This window comes from Podarcis raffonei, chromosome 13 (genome assembly GCF_027172205.1).
Source record: "Podarcis raffonei isolate rPodRaf1 chromosome 13, rPodRaf1.pri, whole genome shotgun sequence".
In the NCBI taxonomy this organism is placed as follows: Eukaryota; Metazoa; Chordata; class Lepidosauria; order Squamata; family Lacertidae; genus Podarcis; species Podarcis raffonei.
The window spans coordinates 19,563,983-19,581,851 of NC_070614.1; the positions used below are offsets into that span (position 1 = coordinate 19,563,983).

The following is a 17,869-nucleotide window of genomic DNA, read 5'->3' on the forward strand; positions in this document are numbered from 1 at the left end:
CATAAACACCAAGATTTAACGGATCCGGAGTGAAAAAACAAAAACGGGAGGAAAGCTATTTTGGCCCGTGTGTGTGATTGCGGTGCAAATCGGTGACTCCCGAATGGAGCAACTGGGCGCGCTCTCGATGGCCTAAGGGAGGGAGGTGGCGGGTGGAAACGGGTCCTGGGGGCGGCCGCGCTTTGCTGGCGGTGCGCCCAGGGCGCACGAACTCGTCGGCTTCCTCCCGGCCTGGCGCTGGGAGTTGCCCGGCGCGCACCAGCTGATCGCGGCCCCTCCTATCAGGCCGGGCCCGGGGAAAGGAGCGGGGAGGCAGCCCTGCCCATAGCGGCGGGGCGAGCGAGCCATGTCAGAGTTCCAGATTTCGGTGGAAGAGCTCAACGACCTGCTGGCCAACGGCAGCGGCTGCTACAGCCTCCCCAGCGCGCACAGCAACGAGGTGGCGCCCCGCATCCACGTGGGCAACGCGTGAGTTTCTCCCCCAAACCTCAACCCCCCACCCCCACCCCGCCCTCCCCTCCCCGGTTGGTGGAGGGGGGGGAAGCAAGAACACCCTACCCCAATCCATGAAGCTGTCTGTAGGCCTGGGAAAGAGCGAAAGATGAAAACTGGGACGAGGCGGGGGGGGGGGTCAGGTTGAGGACGGCGAGGTGGGCTGCAAAACGGGGAGGACGTTGCTGGTGGGGGTGGGGGGCAGAGAATGAGTCCTTCTACCACCGCGGGGAGGGGAAGGTCCCTAATTCCAGTGACAGGGCTAGGGACCTCCACCCCCCTCCCTCGCGTGGTGTTTATTACAGTTGACAGGTTTGGTTGCCGTCATCGTGCGTATAGTTGAACCTCTTCTTTGGGCTGTGGGGCAGCTAAGTGTTCATTGCCCTCCGGGTTGGAGGGCTGCTGCTGCTCCCATGTTAAAGTTTGGGGGACGGAAGGCAAGTGATTGCCGCTTGTCCAAATGCCTGCAGGTGATTGGAACCCAGGCCCCTGTCAAACCGATGGAGGGCAAAGGAGAGGCGAGAGACCTCTGGGACGCTAAATTTGCTACGTACAAATATATGAAGCTGATTTGATATGCTCTTGGTCTTATCTGCACCCATATTGTCTACTCGGACTGGCAGCAGCTCTCCAGGGTTTCAGGTTCAGCCTTTTCCATCTCCCGCAATCCTTCAGGTACTCAAAATGCCAGGGATTGAAGATTGGGCCTTCTGTTCAACCCAAGGGGGCAGCTCCCCCCTGCCATCAAGTAAATAAATAAAAATACAGAACTAACTGACCCATCACGTCACAGATAGCTTGGCTCTGGCCCATCTGCCCCCACCAAACATAAATCCTGAACCCCTGACATAAATCCTGGTTGCTCCAATGTGTTCAACCCTGAGATTTGGCCATGTCATGTTGAGAGAAATGCATTCTGTGGCTGTGTACACACCACACATTTAAAGCACCCCTGCCAAGAATCCTGGTAACTGTAGCTCCTCCCTCACAGAGCCATAATTCCCAGTATCCTTAAGAAACAATAATTCCCAGTATTATAAAGCCCTGTACTTTAACTGGTGGGTAAAACCAAGGCCACAATCTGCCAAATAAAAACAGGTATACTTCCGTTTCGTGAGAGAAGAGGGAGGGAGAGATCTTTGGAACAGGTTGAGTGCAAGTAACCAAACTTCAGTGATAGTCTTGGTGGCTGGTAAACCATTTTGACATCTTGTTCCAGGAAGTTAAACTCTGTTTGTTGCACTAGCGGCTGCCTCCGCATCTCCTTAGGACTAAGCACTGGGATGTTTCTACAAGTGATGTTTCAGAAACCCTGACTTCTGCCTTCCTCGTATCTGTAAATTGTATGAGAAAGCTTTGTTGGCTGGCATGTACCTTGGCTTCCATCAGGGCTTTGCAACCTGCTCTTTGCTCTTAACTTTTGGAAGATGGTAAAGATTTGCAGGTCCCATTAAACACTTTTAATAGAGTAGGAATTGGCCCCAGTCTTTCTGTGCACGTATCTGGAGAGGAAACTTTAGGGCATCTGTCTGTTTTGAGAGACAATGAAGTGTGCCTTTTGGGGGGTGAAACCAAACTGCTGGAAAATCACAGCGCCTGCTGTGGCTGCAGAGACTGGTAAGATGTAACTATCACAGAATCGTAGAGTTGAGAGGGACCCTGAGGATCATCTAGTTCAACCCCCTGCAATGTAGGAAAACGCAGCTGTCCCATACAGGAATCGAACCTGCAACCTTGGTGTTATCAGCACCATGCTGTAACCAACTCAGCTATGCTGCCTCCCAACCTTTCAAGTCAAGTCAACAACTCAGCTGTAATTGGACTTCATCCCTAACCGTTGGCAATGATGGCTGGGGCTGATGGGAGTTGGTTTCTCGTTTCTGCCCTAAAATAAGCCCCCTTTTCACCCTCTTCCAGCACCATCTTCCTTCCTGGTGGCGTGGTTTTTCTGGAAAGCAAGTAGGTTTGGGTGTGTCGCCGCCTTACGTATTTGGAAACGCATGAGCTTATATGCAAGGCACAGCCATAAAATTAGGCTGCCCAGCTCAGTATTTTCTCTCTCTCACTGACCGGGGCCACTTCCAAATGACCTCTGATTTATTTGTGGGAAGGTTAGCTGGCGTTGCGTCAAGCAAGTACATTTCCCCTCTCATTATTTGCAAAAGGTCCAATCCTTTGGGAAAGTGGGTTTGCTGTGCAAGGGCCTCCCAATCCGCCATAATTGCACAGCCCAAATTTGCTGGCATCTGATTGAATCCCGCTCAAAAACAGTGATGCTATGAAAGTGCTCCGGCAGTGGCTACAGGAAGAGAAGCCTCTCGCTGTTCATTCTTGGGATTTTTAAAATTTGGGATGGTCTTTGGAACCTGCTGCATTTGTGCGCTCTTAAGTGCTGAGCTTTGGCCTTTTCCCATAAAGTCACCTGTAAATACCAAAACAGCACCGTGGCATTTTCTAGGCCAGCTGGCTTACTGCAGTAAGAAGGCAGGTTTTATATATTTGCAATCCGCAGTCTGAAAACGACTCATGGTTTCCCTCGTTGTAAGTTTAGCAGACCTTCCAGGTGTTCCTATTTTCCAGGGACAGTCCCAGATTTACAAAAGCCACCCCAGTTTCTGATTTGATCCCAGAATGCCCTGATTTTCCTTAGGATTTTCAATCAGATAACTGTTGGAGGGTATGGAGTTATGCGACCCCCCGAGCCAAGTAGAAGGCAGCCTTGTATGAGGAAGTTTTTTTTTATGTTTCATTTTTTAATTTCATTTTTACAGTGGTACCTCGGGTTATATACACTTCAGGTTACATACGCTTCAGGTTACAGACTCCACTAACCTAGAAATAGTTCTTCAGGTTAAGAACTTTGCTTCAGGATGAGAACAGAAATCGTGCTCCGGTGGCGCGGCAGCAGCAGGAGGCCCCATTAGCTAAAGTGGTGCTTCAGGTTAAGAACAGTTTCAGGTTAAGAACGGATCTCCGGAACGAATTAAGTACTTAACCCGAGGTACCATTGTATATAGGTTGGAAGCCACCCGGAGTGGCTGGGGCAACCCAGTCAGAAGGGTGGGCTATAAATCATCATCATTATTAATATTATTATTATTGAATAGGATGTCCCTATTTCCATTGGAGAAATGTTGGCGGGTATGAGTTAAGGCCTGGATCCATCCATACAGTGGGATGAAAAATCCTGAAGTGACAAGATGGAATGTACTTCTTCAGATTTCAAAGGGAAATGAATGCTCGCCTACATTTTTATTTTATTTTAAACCAAACAAAAACTTGTTACAAGAAGGAAATCAGCAGAGCAGATAAGAGGCTGACTAGAACTTTGCTTTGCTCGTCCATCCTTCTGCTGTCAGGGAGCTTTTTCCATTGCAGGGGGTTGCATTTCAAAATGGCTGCCCCCTTGCTCATTCTTTCACCTCAGAGCTTTCCCACCTCGTTCCGCTGCAGGCGTAGGCCTCAGTTTAGCCCTCCATTTATAGTACTTGCTGGGGTGCCCTGTGAATGGTGCCTGGATCACCTTTGTGAAAAGGCCATGTGTAGCCCTATTCCAGTTCAACCAGAGGCAAACGTCGTAGAATCGTAGATTTATGGCGTTGGAAGGGACCCTGAGGGCCACCCAACTCCCTGCAATGCAGGAATCTCAACTAAAAAACCGCCAAACATTAAGTGGACCTTTTGGACTGAGCTGCTGAAGCTCATAGGCCGCAGGTTTAGCCACAGATCAAATCTAACCTAGCCCTAAATCCGCCATCCAGAAATGTCAGGCAATATTTTTATGAACACAGGATTTGTACGTATGGATTTATATGTTTTGGGCTGGGAGATATATCAATATATTGTCCAAAACCGGTTTGAAGTCCATATTGCGATACGGGTTTCATAATTTTTGACCTGGCAATATGTAAGGTGCTGATGTGGTTGCTCGGGAGCAAACAGGCAAGACGCCAACCTGTCTTTTCCAGGCTTTATTATCTGTACAAACTATTTACAGTGCAGAGCGTCGCAAGTCCATGTCTGCTCAGTCGCTAGCAGAATCTGGGAGTGGGCGGTCCTTATACCTTCCCCAGCATAACAGCTATGTGACCCCCAACTTTCTCTGCGCCAAAGACTACTGTGCAGAATGGGCGCTGGCAAAGGGGGACTCGCCTCCCCTCCGCTTTGCTCAGGCTCGGTGTTGAGGCTCTCCCTAGCATCTTCTGATCCCTGCGCCCCTTCCCCACTGGAGGTGGGGCTTCTCTCCTCGTCAGAGGAAGATCTGCTTTGCAAGATCTTCGGAGGCTCTCTGTAACACAACTGCCCTTCCACCTCTCGCCTCTGAGCTGATGGCAGTTCCCTGACACAATATATCGCGAATCATGATGTGTGTGCTATGCAAAAATCACAATGTGGGAAAAACTGTGAAGCCAGCCAATGCCTCTACACAGTTCCATCCTTATGTCAGACATCGGACTCAGCTACATTGGCAAAGAAAAAGCACTTTATATGCGTCATATATATGCATTATAACACTGTGACACCAGGTGACGCTGTGGAGTTCCATTTTTGCAAGCTTATATATGAGTTTCTAACACTCCGGCCATTGCCACTTATGCCAGCTGTAGGAAGCATAACTGTAATTGACCAGAAGGGGGACCTGTCCCTATTGTGAGACAGCAAACCTCTCTTTTGCAGAGTCAGCATTTCTAAGCCCATCGATGTCAAAGGGCTTTCGGCCACTTAACTCTGGCAGCGCCAGCCCATGCAGTGTCCAAGGGGGAATGATTAACGTCACTAGGTGCCCGATTTGGGAAATTGCCCTTGGCACCAGCTTGCCCCCTTCAGGCTTCTACTTGCCAAGCTTCTACTTGAATAGGGATTGATTATCCCTTAAGATCCTGTAATTACCTTGAGGCCTTGGCGGTTGTGGCTGGAAAAGAAGGAACGTCTTCCTCTGCTGGCGCTGTGTACCTTTATGCGAATGGGGATATTAATCCCTGTCTGTGAGCACATAGGGTGCGAGGCCCTCCAGATGGGGTCCAGCTGGAGTCAAACAATATTTTGGGGTCACAGGCTCCCCACCCCTGGCAAAGACCCAGAGGTCATAATGGCTGCGCAAGGTCTGGTCTTATGTGTGCAGTGTTGGAAGCCGTGGGTAGGCAGATACTTTTAAGTTCACGTGCTCTTAAATCCTGGTACCCTCAGGACATAATTGCCACTTACTATTTTACATTGCTCTTTTAATTTCCAAAGCACTTCGAAATGTTTTGTGTCTTTCCAACAATAACCCGACACCACGCCCAACCGTGGTTTGCATACCGCTAAGTGTAGTTAATAACCCAAACCCTAGTTTGAGCATGGAAATGTACAGGCAAACCATTTTTAGGCTACTTGTCTGTTTTCCGTGATCATCTTGATCAGTATTCCAGTTTCTTGTTGCATCAGCCTCGAGGCAGATCAACAGCCCTTTGGTTTGTTGAGTCTGACAACATTCAAAACATGATTGCCATCTTTGTTCCTCATCTTCCAGGCCTTTGGCTAATTATGCAATCTATGGCATTTTAAACTGGAGGGAGGTAGTTTTGTTTGTTATGGTGGTATGCATTTTTTGTGTTTTTATATTGTAAACTGCTGTGCGATCCTTAGATGAAGGGCAGTACAGTCATACCTCGGAACTCGTACGCCTTGGTATGTGTATGTTTCGGCTCCTGAACGTTCGAAAACCGGAAGTGATTGTTCCGGTTTTCGAACGTTCTTTGGAACCCGAACATCCGACGCGGCTTCCGCAACTTCTGATTGGCTGCAGGAGCTTCCTGCATCCAATCAGAAGCCGTGCCTTGGTTTCCGAATGTTATGGTAGTTGAACGGACTTCCGGAACAGATTCCGTTCAACTTCCAAGGTACCACTGTATAGAAATTTTATTAATAAAATTAATGACGACAACAACAACAACAACACACATGCTGTGGTTTGCAAACTCACTCCAGACCATGGTTTCTGATTATGGTTTGCTGGTAGGTTGAAAACCATGGTTTGTCAAGTCAAACATTGCTCCAAACCATGGTTAACTATTCTTTGGCATGATGTCTGTGAGTTAGATTTACATTTGAGGTGACCTTGTTGATTTTCCTAAGCTCACACAGTGAGTACTTGGCAGAGGAGGGAACTTGAACCCAGGCCTTTCAGCACGGTGGTGGACCACTGTCTCTCAGTTAAGAAAAGAGAGAATTTGATGAAATACATTGGCGATTCTCAGTAGTGCAGATCCAGTTTCCTCTATCTTTATGTATTTAAAATCAGGAAGAAATGTTTGTTGTTGTTTTTTAAGTCATTGAAGAAGAAGTTTGAAGAAGACATTGATTGGTACAAATGCTGACAAGGTCATTGATACAGGAGTGCTAACTAAGCAGGGCACCAATGAACTCTGTGCATTTTAATACAAGTCGAAGTAAAAGGTCAGACTGCTCTGAACTAGAAATTCAGGATGCAGAATTGCAGCGTCTGCAAAAAGAAAAAGGAAAGAAGAAATAGGTAAACGGTCCAGGGAAGACAGGAGCAAGGAGTGTTAATTAAAATCTGAAGGTTAGATGAAGGTGTAATTGAGGATGCCTCAACACTTTTGCTCCTACATATGGTCCTAAGGAGGGACGCGGGTGGCGCTGTGGGTTAAACCACAGAGCCTAGGGCTTGCTGATCAGAAGGTCGGTGGTTCGAATCCCCTTGACGGGGTGAGCTCCCGTTGCTCAGTCCCAGCTCCTGCAAACCTAGCAGTTTGAAAGCACATCAAAGTGCAAGTAGATAAATAGGTCCCGCTCCGGCGGGAAGGTAAACGGCGTTTCTGTGCGCTGCTCTGGTTCTCCAGAAGCGGCTTAGTCATGCTGGCCACATGACCCGGAAACTGTACGCCGGCTCCCTTGGCCAATAAAGTGAGATGAGCACCGCAACCTCAGTGTCGGCCACGACTGGACCTAATGGTCAGGGGTCTCTTTACCTTTTTATGGTCCTAAGGAACAACCCAAAGGGTCTTCTCAGGCCCTTTTGTTTTTGTGCAGTAGATGCACTGCTGCCACACACTTGTTCGTGCATTGTTACTTGATTATTGACGTAAACCTCCCAAATGTATTTTGTATCATTAAGTTTTTACCTCTATCTTCAGTACATTTTCTTTTCCTTTATTGCTATGGCTAGTGGCTGATGCAAATAAGAATTCTTCCGATTCTGATCCTTGTTCCTGCAATACGCAAGTTATTTTCTTTTGCAGGGATATTGCAATTTCCCAGCATGCTTGGAGAATGAAGCGCTGTTTCCCTTCTCCTGCTGCTGATAGCACACCCATTGCTACGTGGGGTGTGGTGAGGATGTCGTGGACCTGAGATGTCATTATCCTTGAGCAACACAATCCCTCCTCTTCGTCTCCCCCCCCCCACACGCCATGTCGTGAACTATTGAAAAGTATTAACTCGTTCACGGGACCATTTGCAAAGCCTGTTTGTAAACAGGACCACCTCCTCCAGCAGTTTCCCCCTCTGTAGATTCGGGTGGGGAGCATTTCCCGAAAACTTCAGGATCCCCACCCCTCTTGTGGAACTCCCCCTTAAAATTGTTGGCATCCGTCTGTCTCGAGAGACCATGGAGTGTGCCTCTGGGGAGCAAGCCTAGTCAGTGTGTAGGGAGGTCCTGGGCTGCCCAGCAGATAAGAACCCCCTATCAGCCTCGCTGATGTGGTCCAAAGGAAAGCAGAGCAATATGTTTGGCTGCAGGAGTTGCTGGAATGAGGCGTACAAGGTGCCATCCAGCCATCTTAGAGACTCTACTCCAGATTTGTGTAGGTTTTACACCTTAGCCTTTTCTGTTCCTGAAAACATCCCACAAGGCAGCAGAGGTTTAGGATCAGAGTTTTTCTCCTCCTAGATGGGCTACCTTCCCAGGTTGATGGGCCTCATCTGTCCTTACGTTAAAATAATAATGATACAAACAGTGGTTGAATCTACACAAAGGAAACAAAAATGCTATAAATAAGTAAGAAATTGCCATTGTTACAGTGGTACCTCGGGTTACATACGCTTCAGGTTACAGACACTTCAGGTTACAGACTCCGCTAACCCAGAAATAGTACCTCAGGTGAAGAACTTTGCTTCAGGATGAGAACAGAAATCGCGTGACGCTGCGGTAGCAGCGGGAGGCCCCATTAGCTAAATTGGTGCTTCAGGTTAAGAACAGTTTCAGGTTAAGAACGTACCTCCGGAACGAATTAAGTTTTTAACCCTAGGTACCACTGTAGACTCTCAGCCCAACCTACAATGTTGAGAGATAAGCTCAAGGGACAACATTGCAGCGTTACTGCATTCTCTCAGCTTCGGCTGAGCCTGTGGCTGGATCTAGACACATAAAAACCCCCACAACATTTCAGGGAAACGCATTGTAAAGCTCATAACAGGAATTCATGTTGCCGAAGGATCAAACTCTACAGCCCCGTCTAATGTCACAGTGTTATAATGCATTAAAAAATACTAACGTAGCTGAGTCCTGCAGTAGAGGTTTAATACCACACTACATCTCAGGGCTGCTGTAAACCACACAATGGTGTTTTAAACCTGGGAGATAGCACAGTCAGTAGAGCATGAGGCCCTTAATCTCAGGGTTGTGGGTTTGAACCCCACGTTGGGCGAAAGATTCCTGCATTTCAGTGGGATGGACTACATGACCCTTATGGTCCCTTCCAACTCTACGAAGTCTATGATTCTATGTGAAAGCAAGCTTTCGGGGGGCGGAGGTTGACCAGTGCTTCTTTTTGTTTTGTTTTTTTATAAAGATATTTATTAAAGTTTCCAATTTTATACAAACAAAAAGAAAAAAAAGCAAAAAAGTTTAAAAACGCATACAGTTCACAATACTTAATTTTCAATGACATATTTCCCTGACCTCCTCATACCTCCCCTTCTTGTATTCCAATTCAAATTATTTACTCAGCAAATCCTTATCTCAAAACATTGCAGCTGGAAATCCCTTAATTTCAATCCAACATCATTCAACATACTTTAATTTTACAATATTTCTGTAAATAGTCCTTAAATTTCTTCCAGTCTTCTTCCGCCGACTCTTCTCCCTGGTCACGGATTCTGCCAGTCATTTCTGCCAATCCCATACAATCGATCATCTTCATCTGCCATTCTTCCAGAGTGGGTAAATCTTGCGTCTTCCAATACTTTGCAATAAGTATTCTTGCTGCTGTTGTAGCATACATAAAAAAGGTTCTATCCTTTTTTAACACCAACTGGCCGACCATGCCCAAGAGAAAGGCCTCTGGTTTCTTCAAGAAGGTATATTTAAATACCTTTTTCAATTCATTATATATCATTTCCCAGAAAGCCTTAATCTTAGGGCACGTCCACCAAAGGTGAAAGAATGTGCCTTCGGTTTCCTTACATTTCCAACATTTATTATCGGGCAAATGATAGATTTTCGCAAGCTTGACTGGGGTCATGTACCACCTGTATATCATTTTAATAATATTCTCTCTTAAGGCATTACATGCCGTAAACTTCATACCTGTGGTCCATAACTGTTCCCAGTCAGCAAACATAATATTATGTCCAACATCTTGTGCCCATTTAATCATAGCAGATTTAACCGTCTCATCCTGAGTATTCCATTTCAACAGACCAGTGCTTCTTTTTGAAGACTACAAGGTCTATATCATGGGTAGGCAAACTAAGGCCCGGGGGCCGAATCTGGCCCAATTGCCTTCTAAATCCGGCCAGCAGACGGTCCGGTAATCAGCGTGTTTTTACATGAGGAGAATGTGCAGTTTTATTTAAAATGCATCTCTGGGTTATTTGTGGGTCATAGGAATTCGTTCATTTACCCACTGCCAAATATGGTCCGGCCCCCCACAAGGTCTGAGGGACAGTGGACCGGCCCCCTGCTGAAAAAGTTTGCTGACCCCTGGTCTACATCTTTTGCTTTGGAATTTTGCCATTGCAATCGTGGCCTAGCCTAAATATGATTATACCTTCCTTCTGGGTTCCTGCCCTTGCTGGTGTTTGGCATTCTTTATCTGCCACTAAAGAAGATGGATTAGTTGAAACTCATCTTGCTGCAGATAATTGGCTTTGGGGAAATATTTGTTTCATGCAACTGCACATGTTATTTTATTTTAATTGATTTTTATATCCAATTTGTTCAGGGCCTTTGCATATGAAGATGAATCTATTGGCCACTGGGCTCTGATCATTTTTTATAAAAAAAATCATTTCAAAGTTTTGTTTGTGTAATAGATTTCTATAATTCATGGGCTACCTTGGCTTTCTGTATGTGTTCACAATGTATTGGTTGAGGAACCTATTCTCCTCAGCCACAGATCTGAATTTTCTACACTCTGGCAAATCTTCTGTCCCTTAAGCCAGTCTTTTTACACCAAGAGGTTTCTGACATTTCTCTCACTGGTGACAAGCAGTCTCTCTCTTTGCTAGTGTAATATTCTGCAGAGGGTAATGTTGATCCGGCGGCTGGAGTAATGTTACAAGGCTTGCTAGGATGAGCTCCAGATTTAGAGCAGGCAGGAGTTTATGGCCCTCTCTGGGGGCTGCAAGAAAGGTCTCTTCTCTCTCCCCCCCCCCAACCGCCCTTCTTCAGAACTGTTACTTTCAGCACAAAAAGTGTGTGTTGTCCTCTATGGGGTTTGTGGATCAAGACCTTTTAGACAGGCCAGTGGCTCAGTTCAAATGGTAGGTAAAGGTAAAGGGACCCCTGACCATTAGGTCCAGTCGTGGCCGACTCTGGGGTTGTGGCGCTCATCTCGCTTTATTGGCCGAGGGAGCGGGCGTACAGCTTCCGGGTCATGTGGCCAGCATGACCAAGCCGCTTCTGGTGAACCAGAGCAGCGCATGGAAACGCCGTTTACCTTCCCGCCGGAGCGGTACCTATTTATCTACTTGCACTTTGACGTGCTTTCGAACTGCTAGGTTGACAGGAGCTGGGAATTGAGCAACGGGAGCTCACCCCATCACAGGGATTCAAACTGCCGACCTTCTGATCGGCAAGTCCTAGGCTCTGTGGTTTAACCCACAGCACCACCCGTATCCCTTTACATATCATAAATCCCTGCATATTTTACAAAATACTTTTTTTAAAAAAACAAACCCCCAAAAAACCCAGAGTCCTTTTTGTTGGGGATAACTCAGATAGAAATTCCCAGGAGTCGGAAAAGGTTATTTATGTGTGCCACTACTGCGGCTCATGTTTTGTTAGCCCAAAAATGAAAAACGAGTGAAGTCCCGACTAAAGAATATTAGCAACTTAAACTGATGGAACATGTGCAGCTTGCGGACCTAACATATAGAGTGGCATCTCGGGTTAAGTACTTAATTCGTCCTGGAGGTCCGTACTTAACCTGAAACTGTTCCTAACCTGAAGCACCACTTTAGCTAATGGGGCCTCCTGCTGCTGCCGCGCCGCCAGAACACAATTTCTGTTCTCATCCTGAAGCAAAGTTCTTAACCCGAGGTACTATTTCTGGGTTAGTCTGTAACCTGAAGCGCATGTAACCCGAGGTACCACTGTATAGATAAGAGAACAAGAAGAGTATATGTTTAAAGAAGATTGGGAAATGTTTATTTGAATATATGGAGGACAATTGGGTTTGTTTGAAAACGCTGGCAGCATTAAGATAAATTCAACAGTGTAAATAAGTTTTGATGGGTGTAATAATGGAATACTGAATGGTTAGCTTGTATAAAATATGCAGGTATTTATGTTGTGCAAAGTGAACCGTGGAAAGAGAGGAAGGGAAGTCATTGATATTTTAAGGTTCTTTAAGTGAATATTCTAAAATGTAAAACAGAAAATGTAATAAAAATATCTCTCTCTCTCTCTCTCTCTCTCACACACACACATATATATAACAGAAAATGTAATAAAAATTACACACACACACACACACACACACATATATGAATGAATGACATGACTCCATCTTCCCGTTACAGGTTTATAGCCAAGAATGTTATGCGCCTGCAACGCCTGGGCATCACCCACATCCTGAACGCGGCAGAAGGCAAGTCTTTCATGCACGTGAACACCAATGCCGAGTTCTACGAAGGCACAGGCATCACTTATCACGGCATCAAGGCCAACGACACGCAGGAGTTCAACCTCAGCCGCTACTTTGAGGAAGCCGCCGATTTCATCGAGAAGGCGTTGGCACAGAAAGATGGTGAGAGTGTCACCTGTCACAGCTGCAAGAACCTGTTCCTCCGCTATGGGAATGGACTGCTTCTCCTGCTGAACTGCATTCTGCTGCGTTCTGCGGGCCAAGCTACACCATGGCCCTCCCTTGCTATTTCCCTGTCCCCTGCTTACAGATGCGTTTGGTTGCTCTTTGCGTTGCATGGTAGCCTTGAGCGCAAAGGAGGGCAGGCTGGAGAGTCTGAACCAATCCGGTGTCCTGCTTGCTGCATCAGGGAGTTGTAAGTCTAAAAACAGGAGGACACCAGTTTGCGAATGGCTGGTCCTGATCAGTGGCCTCTTAGTCCCTTGTCAATCTGGATTTTTGTGATCATTCTCATCTCCAGGATGTACCGTATTTTTCGCTCTACAAGGCGCACCAGACCATAAGACGCACCTAGTTTTTGGAGGAGGAAAACAAGAAAAAAAATATTCTGAACCTCAGAAGCCAGAACAGCAAGAGGGATCACTGCACAGCGATCCCTCTTACTGTTCTGGCTTTTGGGATAGCTGTGCAGCCTGCATTCGCTCCATAAGACGCACACACATTTCCTCTTACTTTTTAGGAGGGAAAAAGTGAGTCTTATAGAGCACAAAATACGGTATGTGTGTGTTTGTGCGGAATTTAAGGGACATGAATGGAAGGGAATCAGCGGTAGCGTGGGAAGATTAGCAGGAGAAACATGTAAAGTATACCCCATTATTCTCGCCGGGAGTACAGCTTTTGTCTGCTGGCTGAGGATCGCTTTCAGATTGATGGTGGATTCTGTGCTTTTATATATTTGAGCTGGGTTGTGCAGGCGGGAGCAGCAATGCTTCTTCTGAATGACAATCGCTGGAAACCACAGAAGGGGAGACAACTCTTCTGCTCAAATCCTGCTTCAAGGCTTCCCATATAAGTATCTGGCTTATACCGGTACGCTGGACTCAATGGGCCATTGGCTGCTTGATCATCATCATCTTCATCATCAATTAATAATTTATTATTTATATCCTGCCCATCTGGCTGGGTTTCCCCAGCCACTCTGGCCAGCTCCCAGCAGAATATTTAAAACATCAAACATTAAAAACTTCCCTAAACCGGGCTGCCTTCAGATGTCTTCTATAAGTCAGGTAGTTGTTTATTTCTTTGACATCTGATGGGAGGGTGCCACCACCGAGAAGGCCCACTTAGGTTCTTACGAAGTGAAGAGTCGGGTCTTGGCTTTCAACTGCTTGTGGTTTGACAGCCTGTTTAAATCTGCTGTTGCTGATTCATTCATATTTTGAATCCGCGGCGCAGCTGTTTTCAAGTCCCCGGGCAGCTCAGTGGGTACCTCCTCTACATACAGAGTTCTTCCAAACTGGCACTGGCATCTGCTAACCTTCAGCATTCCTTTCTCCCTGTTAGGTTTGGGTTAGAACAGGGGTAGGCAAACTAAGGCCTGGGGGCCGAATCCGGCCCAATCGCCTTCTAAATCCGGCCTACGGATGGTCCGGGAATCAGCGTGTTTTTACATGAGTAGAATATGCCCTTTTATTTTAAATAATAATAATAATAATAATAATAATAATAATAATAATAATTTATTATTTATACCCCGCCCATCTGGCTGCGCTTCCCCAGCCACTCTGGATTATTTGTGGGACCTGCCTGGTGTTTTTACATGAGCAGAATGTGTCCTTTTATTTAAAATGCGTCACTGGGTTATTTGTGGGGCATAGGAATTCGTTCATTTCCCCCCCCAAATATAGTCCCGCCCCCCACAAGGTCTGAAGGACAGTGGACCAGCCCCCTGCTGAAAACGTTTGCTGGCCCCTGGGTTAGAAATTTGATTGTGTTCACATTTTAAAGCGAATCTAACAATCTTTTTGTGAGATTTATGCCATCGTAGTCTTCAAGGAGACACAAGACTCATAGAATCTCATAATTGTAGAGTTGGAAGGGAACCCGACGGTCATCTAGTCCAACCCCCTTTTTGTGGCTTAACGTGTTCCTGTGCGGCCCACATGTGGTTTGCTCTCGTTCCCCCGGAGGCAAAGCTTCTCAAGCCCTCCTCTTCGGGCAATTTCGTAACTGGATCCCACCCGAAAATAGCGACAGCCTGGACAGTTTGTCCTTTTCCCGCACCTCGAAGGAGATTTTGTTTCCCGAACAAAGAAAGCCAGTTGGACTCTGTGGGCGAGTGAGAGTTCCCTGGAGTGTTGGAATTCTTGTCATTTGTTCTTGCTATTTAAGCGTTGCTATTCTGCTCATCCGCAGCGAGAACCCAGAGCAGCTTGCAAAAAAGAAAAGAAAAAGTATAAATAGAAAAGTTAATATGTAAATGCACGAACCTGGCCAAGCGCGGCTGCTTTTTTTTCTTTCTTCCCCCAAAGCTAAACAGTCCTAACACCTTCTTGTAATGAGGAAAACCTATCCCAGTCTCAGTTCATCATCAGGTTTTATAGGGATGTATTCCTGTCCTGAAAGGGACACGGGTGGCGCTGTGGGTTAAACCACAGAGCCTAGGACTTGCCAATCAGAAGGTTGGCGGTTCGAATCCCCGCGACAGGGTGAGCTCCCATTGCTCGGTCCCTGCTGCTGCCAACCTAGCAGTTCGAAAGCACATCAAAGTGCAAGTAGATAAATAGGTCCCGCTCTGGCGGGAAGGTAAACGGCGTTTCCGTGCGCTGCCCTGGTTCGGCAGAAGCGGCTTAGTCATGCTGGCCACATGACCCGGAAGCTGTATGCCGGCTCCCTCAGCCAATAAAGCAAGATGAGCGCCGCAACCCCAGAGTCGGTCACGACTGGACCTAATGGTCAGGGGTCCCTTTACCTTTATTCCTGTCCTGGAGGTTACACATCATTTGTGAATGTCCCTGTTTAAGACTGCCTAAATTCTGTCTGAATTAATGAAAAGTAACCCCCATGACTCCACACCAGCCTGACTCATCTCTGCCTCTTGGTCTCCCTCATCCCACTCTCCTCCTGCTTCTGGACTTCTCTCTGCCACAGACTCTCCCTTCTCACTAAGCCCTGTTCCCTCTCCAGCTTCTGACACCTCCTCCTCCCAGCCTGCTCCCTCTGACCACTCATGGTCATCCCACCACCGCTTCCTGGGCTCTGAGCCTTCTTCCCTTGGGGGTTCCTCAGTTGGTTGTGCCCACCTTTCCTCTGTGTCCAACCTGTCCACAACAGCCAATGTAGATAGACAACACTGCACTTGACGGACCAATGGTAGGACTCGGTGTAAGACAGCTTCCTCTGATACCCTATCAAAATGGTGGGTGGCAGATTGTCACCTTCTCCCTTCAGAATCTCTTTTCTGTCTCTCCTCACCCCATTTTCTTTTGCAGCTTGCTAATCTCAGGGTTGTGGGTTCGAGCCCCACATTGGGCCAAAAGATTCCTGTATCGCACAGGTGGGACTAGATGATTCTCATAGCCTCTTCCAACTCTACAATTCTGTGATTTTGTGTGTTCCCCCTTGGCATCAGGACAGACACACACACACACACACACACACACACACACACACACACTTGCATATAGCTTCCATGAGCCCCCAGTTCTCACATATCCTGACTACATCCTCACCAGTGTGATGTAGTGGTTAAGAGCGATACAGTGGTACCTCAGGTTACCTACGTTTCAGGTTACATATGCTTCAGGTTACACACTCCGCTAACCCAGAAATAGTGCTTCAGGTTAAGAACTTTGTTTCAGGATAAGAACAGAAATTGTGCTCTGGCAGCGCGGCAGCAGCAGGAGGCCCCATTAGCTAAAGTGGTGCTTCAGGTTAAGAACAGTTTCAGGTTAAGAACGGACCTCCGGAACCAATTAAGTACTTAACCCGAGGTACCACTGTAGATTTGTAATCTGGTGAACTGGGTTCGCGTCTCCGCTCCTCCACATGCAGCTGCTGGGTGACCTTGGGCTAGTCACACTTCTCTGAAGTCTCTCAGCCCCACTCACCTCACAGAGTGTTTGTTGTGGGGGAGGAAGGGAAAGGAGAATGTTAGCCGCTTTGAGACTCCTTCGGGTAGTGATAAAGCGGGATATCAAATCCAAACTCCTCTTCTTCTTCCCCTCTTAGGCCGGGTGTTTGTCCACTGCCGCGAAGGCTACAGCCGCTCGCCGACGCTGGTCATCGCTTACCTCATGCTGCGGCAGAACATGGATGTCAAGAGTGCCGTCAGCATTGTCCGGCAGAAGCGGGAGATTGGCCCCAACGATGGCTTCCTCCGGCAGCTGTGCCAGCTCAATGACCGATTGGTGAAGGAAGGCAAGCTGAAGAAGCCATAACGGCCACCGCCGCTTGCCCTCTCTTGCCGGAACTCCCGTTCGTTGCTTTCGGTTGCCAGCTCCAACTGCCAGGCACGCGAGGGAGGCAGGGGTCCCCTTCTGGTTTCTCCTGCTGCCCTGGGTGGCGCCAGAGGGCGCTGCTGCAATATTGAAACGCCCAGCGCCCAGGCGCCAGCTTGTCTCGTGTCTTTTTTTTTTTTAGTTTGGAACCCACCCAATATAACGTGTGTGATTTTTGTGTGCGTGATTTTGTTCGGAGTCCCTTTTTGCACCACAGCTGTGAAGGCCTTTGATATAGTCGAGTGTTCACGTTGCCAGATCACTGCCGGCGCAGATGGTCCTCGCTTGCCGCCCTCTTGTGCTGTGCCACCTTGCAGACCCAATGCCCTCCTCCTCCTCCTCCTCTGGGCGTTACATCTGGAGGGCCTTTTTTCATTTACATGTCAAGGGGCCAAGGGCTATCCCACCCCCTGGCCCAAACCTACCACTTTCATCCCTTGCTAACAGCATGTGCCAAAGGGTGGTAACTTGACAGTGTCAAGTTCCTAGTCCATATGGTCTCTGTGCAGGGTCCACCTGGGCTGCTGACCTTGGGCAAGCAAGCTGGTTAGGTGAAGCTGGTTAGGTGTTGGGCTCCTGGCTCAAACGCTTGGACCTTGCGAGGTTTTACGGAGCCCGGAGTCCCACCTGGTTGAGCCCCACTTGCCATCTGACCCCCACTTGGCTTCTACCCATGTTCCGCTGCTTAGCTGTGATTCTATGCACCATCACTCTTGGGTTGTGTTTTTCTCCCTCATCCAAATGAGGCTGCAGCAAGCAGAGAAATAGGCTCCTAATGGGAGCAAACCTGGAGCAGACGGGAAGCAGACAGGAGCACAGAGCTGGTTGCCTACACACACACAC

At 47.5% G+C, this 17,869-nt stretch overlaps 1 protein-coding gene across 1 annotated transcript; it reads left to right on the plus strand.

Moving 5' to 3' along the window:
* The first annotated feature begins 343 nt into the window (after positions 1-343).
* On the plus strand, positions 344-17,208 carry DUSP3 (dual specificity phosphatase 3). Its single transcript, XM_053361119.1, has 3 exons — positions 344-468; positions 12,463-12,689; positions 16,758-17,208. The coding sequence occupies exons 1-3, from the start codon at positions 347-349 to the stop codon at positions 16,964-16,966; spliced, it is 558 nt and encodes a 185-aa protein (XP_053217094.1). The 5' UTR covers positions 344-346; the 3' UTR covers positions 16,967-17,208.
* Positions 17,209-17,869: the final 661 nt, after the last annotated feature.

Coding starts and splice junctions, on each gene's coding strand:
- DUSP3 (XM_053361119.1), top strand. CDS start 347: ATGTCAGAGTTCCAGATTTCGGTGGAAGAGCTCAACGACCTGCTGGCC. Junction 469..12,462: donor CGCATCCACGTGGGCAACGC/GTGAGTTTCTCC, acceptor TTCCCGTTACAG/GTTTATAGCCAAGAATGTTA. Junction 12,690..16,757: donor GGCGTTGGCACAGAAAGATG/GTGAGAGTGTCA, acceptor TTCCCCTCTTAG/GCCGGGTGTTTGTCCACTGC.